The 10,710-nt window shown below is 32.7% G+C and overlaps 1 protein-coding gene across 1 annotated transcript; it reads left to right on the top strand.

The window, feature by feature from the left end:
• The first annotated feature begins 2,167 nt into the window (after positions 1-2,167).
• Positions 2,168-10,710, top strand: LOC132730202 (arrestin domain-containing protein 17-like). The gene is made up of 7 exons (XM_060716055.1): positions 2,168-2,625; positions 3,475-3,615; positions 3,961-4,175; positions 4,356-4,538; positions 5,363-5,545; positions 6,490-6,673; positions 9,924-10,710. The coding sequence occupies exons 1-7, from the start codon at positions 2,448-2,450 to the stop codon at positions 10,058-10,060; spliced, it is 1,221 nt and encodes a 406-aa protein (XP_060572038.1). The 5' UTR covers positions 2,168-2,447; the 3' UTR covers positions 10,061-10,710.

Raw genomic sequence — 10,710 nt, 5'->3', positions numbered from 1 at the left:
ACTTTGTCATGCATGGAGGGATTTTGAAATAATTTGGCACAAACTTCTATCTCATAACAACATTTGTCGCGTCCTGGAACCACGTCCCTTCTTCAAAGGTCAAGGTCACACTTATATTTTGAAGGTTCATGCAATTACAATTAGAGATTACAGGTACAATAATACAAAGAACAATATTCAGCAATTAGTTACTTTCATTCTCTTTTCTTTTCATAATACCTGCATGCTTATGAAACCTTTTTGGGGACATTCGTCACTAGAGTGACAGCTCTTGTTCTGACTCAGACTGGTTTAAAATATTGATGTAATGCTTTCCCCAGTGATGTAGGTTGAAAACCTGTCAGGGACTGTAAATGTGAGGAAACCATCCAGCTAGGTCATTGAAATCTGTGGTTTTACTCAGGTGTTTGTTCATGCCTGAAATAATGCAAAGAGGAGCACCTGATGTTTTCCAGTACCATTATTCTAGTGCTATAATGTTACATTTTTAACTTTACAGTGAAGTGTTACTTTAAATTAAAAGAGATTTTAGGAACGTATGAATTAAAGCAATTAAAGTGTATGAATTAAAGCAATTAAAGCGTAAAAATACTTTATGATTATTTCATCTGGGCATTTTGAACACTTCAAATACTCCTTCCGTGCAGATTAAGAAACATTTGATATTGACAAATGTGTTCATGGTTCTTATCTGTTTAAATAGACTGTTTTATGTACAAAGTAGTGAAATGTGTGGCAGTGATGTTCAAAAGAAAATCTTTTATGTGTTATATATAGAAAGTAGATCCATTACATCTAAATATTTTCCTATTATATTTGTGATATGTTTTAGGGGTGTGATAATATACATGTACATTATGTATATTCTAGTCAATAAACGGTTGTCTATAATCACACTGCTTGTATTTGGTTTTCTATAGTAGTATTCATACAGAACAGTGCTCAGACGTGGGCATTTATCATGACGTGCTTTATATCTGTTGCTCGTCATTGTACACAGTTTAGTTAAACAACTTCTCTTTCAAATATCACATAAAAGTTGTACAAATTGTTCCAGTCGGATGCCTAGATATGTCAGGCGAGCTTAAATGAAACTACAAGACACAGAGACAATATATTTTGTATATAGATGTAGAATGACGTCGTTGTCCTTGATAAAAGTTTTGCTCCTCCAGTCAAAATTGAACCTGCCACGAGGGTTATTTAGTTTATATTAGTTAATATATAAGAAAACCGGTAAAATATTGCGTGAATTTACAATAGCAAGGGTTAAGATTAAGATACCCAGCATGTTTTGCGTAGTGGACGTCTACAAGTGTTTACTTCTTTCCTCTGGGACTGTAAATGGTCAGTGCATGTAATGTCTCTGGAACTAAATGTCTTAAAGCATAGATATTTGCCATGTAGAATTGCCCAGTATTTCCTACAAAACTGATATTTATAAATCATGTCCCTAGGTCGTCTAATGTTCACTTTTATTAATGAAACATTCAATATGATATGAAACAAAATTTCTCCTAAAAACTACAAAGACCAAAGCTTAAGCATCAAATTGTTGTTTCCTTTAGCATTTATATTAGTAAAAAAATATTTTTTGACAGGTAATATAGCGTTATACGTTATATGAAACGGTTGCATATATAACCCTAGCCGCTATTCGCTATTGCGCTACAGCACGACGGATAAAGCTCTCCGATATTCACCAAGAGCTATATATGCAGCGTAATACATGAGACTGATTTATACTCTGTTTAGATACTTCGAAATGCACTCAGTATTTAATACTTTGACAGAAAAAAGTGCATGCTCCCTGATATATGACATTTGAACAATATCAAAGGTAGTCCGCAAAAATGACACTGGCACCTGAATAGATCTCACATCAAGTAATTACGTTTATTGTTAAAGCAAAATAGTTACATATTATGAGAATGTAGCATTAAATTGGTAGCATATGTACTCGGATACATTAAACTGGTTCACCTGCACCCAGATACCAAGTTAATTTACTATCATTATAAGTATGAAAGAAGTAAACATTTTAGAATTTAAAGGGAAAAAGATCGATAAATTATAATACAAAATGTAGACCATTTCAGTAGACTGCAAATACTTTCATTGTTTTACTGACGTGTTTGTAATAGTATACAATTATTAGGTTTTGACATTAGTGTTTTTTGTATTGAATGAGTCTTATATATAAATCAATGGATAATAACAAATATATCTAAAATGTTTAAAAAAATGATAACAGTTATTTTACTGGTATACTGCTTAAGAAATAGATTGCCAGTTATGATAATATGATATAAATTTTGAGTACTTTAATGAGACAAAAACGTATTTAATTATCGAGCGTTATATTTTCTTTTATTACTGTACATGTATAACAAATAAAGTGTGGAGGCATTATATATATATATATATAATATACTGTATATTGCGTTATGAGTCTGGATATATATCATGAGTTAAAGGAGGGTCAGACGAAGATTAGTGACCAGTCAGATAATGTGAGGAAACTTGAAGTTGTTCTGTTAAACAACCATAACAAGACGTATCATCCCGGACAGTACGTACAGGGTCACGTGATCGTTGATGTAAAACAGGCGTTTACAACAAGAGGTATGTATAACAATTTAAAAAAAAAATCATTCCTTCTGTATTTTAAATTTCTAAATCACGTTTGTTTTGAAGCATACCAGTTTAAGAATAGCATTGACATGTACTAATTATATGCTCCAGTGCATAAAAACAAAGCGAGATATTCAATATACTTTCGATGATATGTTTTACACTGTTAAGATAATGAATGTATTGTCTTCCAAATATTACAATTTAAGATTCGGGTTTAAAACAGTGTAAACTTTCCAGCTTTATTTTCGAAAGAAGATCCAACGTGCTTTACTTTAGACATCCTCTCAAAACTTTATGTCCTTGTATAGCCATGCTAGCGTTAATTTAAGCCAAAAACTATGCGTTGATTTAAGAGCCAAAGACAGACACAGACAACTGGAAGGGTCCCAAGAAACTTCGGAAATATCGAAATAATTAAACATGTACGCGTCCTTTCTTCTGTCATCCGCACTGTAAATCTTTTGCATGTACATAAGTTATCAGTTCCTTGTGAAAGTGAAGGCAATTAGTACTGGTAAACTGCTTGACAGCCTGCCGAGGAACGATGCGGTGGCTGAACTGTACTGTGGTAAATTAAATGTGGCTTACTGCCGTGATCCAGTGGGTAAACTACCAACTCTACCACACAGTGAAGTTTTGACTGATTTTGGCATAGCTACATCTATTTTTTTTCTTCAAATTTACTATTCAACCGGACATAAGCATGCGTATTCTTCACATACACTAAAAGAAGCCACATTTCAAGCAGTTTCAAACTTCACAAGATAAAAATGAATTAGTTTAGTGAACAACGTATAATTCTAGGACCATGCATATTTTAAATACGTCTCTTTTAAGGTATAATGATACAGTTCTGTGGACGAGCTGGTGTTTATTGGACGGAGAAACAGCGAGGAGCCCAGGATAAATGTATTGGGATACTAGAACACGAGGCCGACGAAGAGTACTTTAATATAAAAAATTACATCTTTAAGCCAGGTAAGTTTTACAAAATTCACACTTCATGTTAATAAGTAAAACTTACTCCCATTATGCATACATATCATCTAAAAAGACACCATTCAGTATGAATTTAGCATTTGCAGTATTCTGCATAGTTTTGCTACCGATTTCATTTCATTTCAAGCATATAACACAAAAGATGCCCGCTTTGTAAGTCGACGTTAAAGATTTCACTTTTTGTCGTTCGTTTGCTTGTATATATTAAATCAGTATGTTAGCACTCGTTATTAAATCTCTTAAATGCATAATTATATACTGTCAATATTGATGACAGTCGAGTTTTATGTATAGTTTGTATATAAATAACTGTTTACAAACCAGGTTTACTCCCAGCCGATGTGCACGAACTTCCGTTTAAATTTCAACTGATTTCATCACTCCCTGAAAACTACGAAGACAACGTTTGTAAGATAGAATACTTCGTTGAAGCCAGACTCAAGCTGGATAACAACTTCGCCAATGATATATGGGACAGAAAAGATTTTCAAATTTTAGATCCTATAGATCTTAACCAACTTATTCTTCCGGATGTGACAGTAAGTTGGGTACATCTCCAGATAAATAATGTGGTAGTTTTTGCCTCCCATTCAGACTCGTTCAAAGTTTGTTTACATTAAACTAAGTTATAAAATATTTCTTTGTGTGATATGTATTAGTGATGATATTTCATGAGTTATTATAAGAGTTATTGTTGATGTATTTTCCCGTTGTTTCAGTTACCGATGCATTCTCAGAAAACGCTCACATTTTGCTGCTGGTGTTGTACGTCGGCACCACTGGTTGCCTTCCTGCGACTACCACGGTCCGGCTACAGCCCCGGGGAGACCATTCATATACAAGCTGATATTGAGAACAACACAAGCCGGTCTGTTAACAATGTCAAATTTACATTATATCAGGTACGTAAATAAGAAATTTTACTACGAAAGCTGTTCGTGTCTGGACAATGTTATGGAAAATGCACATTAAAACTATGTGAAAGAAAAATAAACACCTCTTTTCTTTCTCAATATTCAGACTTCAAAAGCGACCAGTTGGATGTTTACTTTTTTCCTAAAATTTAGGTATCTTTAATTAATTCACCACTTCCATGTTGACCTGCATACACATTTTCCCATGGAAAGAAAATGTTTCTTTTGGAAACGGGAAATTAATCTTGATATAGTTGCAAGTTTTCTACATGAGTCGTTACGTAACTTATACATGGTAGGGAAACGTAGTAATATTTCTAAAAGCACTGTAAATAGTATATGAACCATTTTGAGATAATTGTGAGCAACATATTTACCTATTACATTGTATTCACATTTGGAACTTTAAAGATCCTGTAACACTATTTTATTATGGTTTTATTTCATACATATGATGCTCAAAGTAAGATTTGTCAAAATTGTAAGTTCCAATAAGCATTATTTGTAAAGATATTACAGAATTTACCATTTCATGTAAATAAAGGGAGGTAATTAGAAATTTATTTTCTATAAATTCAAAGTCAAATTTTCCAATAAGAAATGATTGCATATAATTTATTGATTACTTATAACGTGCACACATATTTGCAGTACATATTTTACATATTCTTCGTTGTTATTTGCATAATAATATACATTTATTATTTCTTGTAAGAGTGGTATACACACAGGTACAATATCAATTACAAAACATACTGGATCTTTAAAGTTGTTTTAAAACATGAATAAAGAGTAGACAATATAAAATTCAGGAAAGAGGTTACCGTACGAAGAATAAATTCCACAAACATCGTGACGTTCTTTGTCAAGTAGAGGACGGCCCTGTCAAAGCCAAATCAACAAGAGAATGGCCAGATATTCCACTGCAGGTGCCGCGTATACAAATATTTAATGTTACAGCAAGCAGAATCTTCGGAATAAGATATATGCTGGAGGTATGTTATAAGTGATATACAATAACTAAAACGCATCATGTTTGAATTTAACATTAATTTTATACACACTTTTATAATAGTTTGGGGACCCTTCTGTTGAAAAATTAAAGTTAAACGTATACATACATATACATGCACAGTGCGTAAACTGGAGACTGGAGTGCAGGTATTAGTTACCCACACTCCCGAGCATGCCCATTGATTGGCTCATTTTTGCTGGGGTTTACTTATTGTGATGACTCAGAGAAAGGGAAAGCGATAGAAATATCATATTCAGATGCTCTTTTATTGGTTACTTTTTTCTGGGATTTCATATTGTGGCAACAGGGAACGTGTTTTTATGTTTGACTATGACACAAAAGAGAAAGAACATCAAAACACTCGGCAATCTGATTAATACTCGGGGGCTACGCCCCCTCGTACAAATCAGATAACCTCGAATTTCGATGCTCTTTCTATTACTTATACTATGCATCTTTTTATTTCTTATACATATTGTTTCATGTTTACCTTGGATAAAAGGACCCCTCTTCTCTAAGATAATTGCACTGCAGTACTTTATTATCCGATGTCTTTATCGGGATTCGAACGTGTCGTAAAAGGCTGGCCATTTTACTGTCATGCACTCAACGATGGAGGTTTTGTGACATGTTATCATGACATAAGTGACCAGTAACCGAGGAGGACAGCTTGCTGTTGCAATGAACAGCTATGGAATAAAGTATAACGCGTGGCATATGTTTGATCGCCTTAATACCTAGCGCGTATCTCATATAATCTGAAACCTAATAAAGAAATCCAAGTCGATATTACCCAAAAGCTTACAAATTAAGAATTTGATCTTTGATTTTTATGAACATATCTGTATGATTTAAGTCTTGTTACAATATTGTTAATGACATTTATTATCGGACACATCGAAATATGTTGTTTTTTTTAACCAGATGGAGGTTATACCTGGCGGGATTTCAAGGTCTCAACTTGCAATACCACTTGAAGTGACCCTAGGTTCGATACCATTGACTAGTGTTTCCATTGCAACCCAACCTCATTCCAGAATGCAGCCAAATAAACAGGAACAAGAAAAACGAGAAAAAGCAAAGGATATTGAAATCCGCAACAAAAATGGTATTTTGATATACGTATAAAACTGTTTAAAAAGAGTGAAAGATAAATAGGCACGTATCAATTGATTAATTCATATCATAAATAGCCATCATGTAAAATTGAGGGCGTGACAATGTTATTTTTTAAAATCTTGTGAATTAGTTTAATATATGTGAATCATTGACTTGTATATTTATAATCCATTCATCCATAAGAAATAATCTCCAAAAATAAATAACCACATGAGAAAGTATCATTAACCTTTTACCCCATGAGCATATTGCGAAAAATGGCCGTTTTCATTGAAAAAGCCTCCTGTAACAAGTTAAAACTGCTATGAAACTATGAAAAATGCTTCAATACTGACGAAACTTGGCACAAATGTTGACGAAACCATAGCCTCTGTAACAGCATGCTCAATTGTAAATTTCCTGTTACCATGACAACGGGATAACGTCTCAAAATTGCCAAACATCACTATTTTGCATTGTTTTGTTTTCCATCAAAACTGATTTCAAAGTGCTGCAACATCTCAATGAATTGTGTTAGAGTAAAAGGCTTTTCAGCGTCGGTTACTAGTTACCCTAAGATCGACCTGAGGCCATTTTTAGCCTGTCACATGTCCAAAATTTTCTTGGCGATGAGGGGGACTACCGCCTCCATTCAAACCCCCGAAACAGAAGGGGGCACATCACCATTCTTGCAACCCCCTGATGTAACATTTGGATGGGGGCGGCGCAGAAAAAGTGGTCACTTCTTTTAAAAACATTTCTCAAACGAAAAAAAGTGTTTGGGGCCTAAATGGGGCATTTTTTCACTGCTTGAGGTCTCCAAAAACTTGTGGCCAAGTAGCCGAGTAATTATCGCATCGGAGTATTAATCTTAGGATTTCTGGCCTCGTGTGTTCAAATCCTATTATTGTCAATTCAAGTCGTCGTTTTCTTTAGCGAGAAACTTCGTCGCTTGAAAAACGTTTTGTTCTAAGTGCCATTTTGTTGTTTTTGAGAAAAAAAACATGTAAAAATTAAGTATTGCATAACTTTTTTATTTATTGTCGGATTTTGAAAATTTAAAAACTACTAAACGTGGTGTCGGGAGAACAACTCAATATCGTTAAAGATATGTGCTTGCTTAAAAGCCTAAGAAAACATTAGGAAATAGAACAGTCCTTCTAACTTTTTTTCAAAAATTGTTAAAATCAAAGTGTTCAATGTGACTTAGAACAGTATGTCTTTTAAGTTGAATTGATTTATGTCACATAAAACAGTATGTTTTATCTTAAAAAGGATGCCGAAAATGTTCTCGGCTAATTATCCCTTGATTAGTAGTATTTGCGTTCACACTATTTTGTAGACCATTTGCATCTATGACATTTGAAATTTTATTAAAATGCTTTGATCCAGTATATTATTAAATGACATTAAAATAATAATATATATAAATAAAGATAAAATATCCACATAAATTTTGTAGACATTTTTATCTATTTTTATAAATTTAGTACCTTCAAATTGATTCAATGTCTAGAAAAAGAAAGTTGTAGATGCAAACAGGAATAGAAAACTTTCAAATCCTTTAGAACGCTGGACAAATCTTTCAAGAATTTTTTTCATGAAAATTCAAAAGATGGTCAAATTCAAATTCCTTCCGAAAGTTTGATATAGTAATAATTATGTTGTAATGCGCTTTACACGTTCTGTTTGTGTTTGTAAGAAATTCTTCTAATTGTACGAATGAAAAAATTGTGGCTATAACTTAAGTAGGCAATGAAAGCATATCTGCTAGAAAAGACCTTAAAGGTAGTAGAAGGCATGACTTATAATTAAACAATGTCATATTTAAAGATTGTCCATGTACAAAACATTACAAACATAATGGCATATGAATATACATTCAGAAATTCAAAGACAAATAACAAGACAAACTAAATATACAATAAGAATATTTTTCTTCCTTCTGACTTTGGTATTAAATGTTTTTACTTTAAAGTAATCTATTAGTTATGAAACATTAATGCATTCCAAAACATAAATTTTACATAAACGCTTAATATCTATAAATTTTCTAACAGGCCCGTTTTGCCCCAAAATTGCTCCTATCTTTATCTCTCAAAAGCCTTATATTTGGGGTTCTGGTATAGTTTCCAAAAAAAGTTCCACATTGGCCACTAACCTAATCAATCTTATGCTTTTGTTTCTTATTTGCAAGTAGTACAGTTACAGTCATTTAGTATTTTGAATGGAAGTCAAAATACTACTTTGTTGACATTTTGCTACCTTTATTATATAGAGAATTTATAAGTATAATTCAGGCGAAAAGGATCTAGCATGCTGTTTATCTCTAAAACTTATATTTGCCTGTTTTAAAGTAAAAAAAGTAGTTTCTGAGATATAATGTGCCTTTAATAAAAGAAACTTTAGAACATATAAACATTTCCTATTTACGAATTTGTTTGTTGAAATTGTATGATCACAGTTGTTTCTATCCGAAAATACACACCCGAAATTTCTTGCAAATCATAATATTTTATTTGCTGTTTAATCCCATGCAGTTAATTCATATGACTTAAGAATAAAATGTCAATGATTGGAGTAAATTTATGAATACATAATATCATTCAATACTTACATTTAGCACTAATATATGAAAGAAACAGCAAACGTTGTATAACCAGCTACTCAAAATGTTTCGTTTAACATGGCGGGTGTCCTGCCATCATGTGATTTAATGCAATGTTTTGATACGGTACTTTGGATTTAGAACAGTTTGTTACATATGCCCCCACAGGTGACGTGCCATTTATCGATGATATGATCAGTCCAGTAAGTTAGAACAGTCTATTTATCAAGACATACTGAATTTGTGGAGTTAAAACAGGATGGTTTTGTTGTAATTCATTTATAAAGCTCTGAACCACTAATATAACATGCCAAGGAGATAGAACAGTCCATTACGGACACAATTGTATATTTAACTTGTTTTTGGAAAATTTGGAGATAGAACATTACAGTTTTGAGGCGACGACTTAACATTCTTTGCTTAGTACCGGTTGGTTCCAGGAACGGATTCCAGTGTATCAAGAAGCTTATAGCTTCCAACACAATTTAACTTAAAATTAGTTCTAATAAACTGTTTTTCAATTTCGTCAGATAGCATCATCACAAATAAACACAATTCTTTTTGCTTGGTTAGAATATAGATTTTGTTGATTTTTTTTTACTTTACACGGCGCTAGTTAGCATTACATTATGTCTTATTCTTTCATTTAAAGGATCCTGGACTAACTCAGGAACTCATGAAAACAATTCAAGACAACGACGAGAAGACCGGAACCGGAAGAAGATATATCCAGACGACATGATAGATACCACTGATTATGACGAAACTATACACTCACGAGACCATTAATATGAATATATTATCTTAAGAAACTTAACGATTAATATATTCTGTAAAAGAAATGGCGGAAAAGTAAAAGTGCCATAAATTCAACAATCGTCACGCAATTACTTTTTCATTGACTATATGTTACATGACAATGGGAAGTAACTTTTACTGAACTTATCATTTACGTTTGGCAAAGTTTGTCTCTCTTAGATCATTATCTAGGACGAGAGCTTCTAAATAATTCAATAGAAAGCGACCTCAGTTAAAATCGACTTTATTTTGCATGAATTGAGAGAACTATGATTGAAACAAATTAATGAAAAAATGGGTTTTTTAAGTCATCAGCCCTTGAAATTGAATTTTTACTCTTTCAGGTCATTTTAGGAGCAGTCAACCTGAATTTGACTAAAATTGCCATATTAAAATTGCCGGTAAAACATCATTGACAGGCTATAATGCAATATATACAGTGTCACAGGAAATGCTATACATACATATATTTATGTAATATATCAGGAAATGCTTTACGTACATATATGTATACAATGTATCAGGAAATGCTATATAAGTATGCGTATCTTGTATAAAACAACAGCAACAACGAAACAATGTTACATCCAATACAAAGTCTAAATTGTACTAACTAATATGGTTTATTATTTTTTTGTGCA

This window comes from Ruditapes philippinarum, unplaced genomic scaffold (genome assembly GCF_026571515.1).
Source record: "Ruditapes philippinarum isolate M1 unplaced genomic scaffold, ASM2657151v2 ctg406_1_1_1_1, whole genome shotgun sequence".
Lineage (NCBI taxonomy): Eukaryota > Metazoa > Mollusca > Bivalvia > Venerida > Veneridae > Ruditapes > Ruditapes philippinarum.
This window is presented reverse-complemented; position numbering and strand designations above follow the sequence as displayed.

Bases quoted from the DNA above. Each gene is read 5' to 3' on its own strand.
- LOC132730202 (XM_060716055.1), top strand. From the start codon at position 2,448: ATGAGTCTGGATATATATCATGAGTTAAAGGAGGGTCAGACGAAGATT. The intron at 3,616-3,960 runs GTAAGTTTTACA...TTTACAAACCAG, and splicing joins AAATTACATCTTTAAGCCAG to GTTTACTCCCAGCCGATGTG. The intron at 4,539-5,362 runs GTACGTAAATAA...TATAAAATTCAG, and splicing joins TCAAATTTACATTATATCAG to GAAAGAGGTTACCGTACGAA.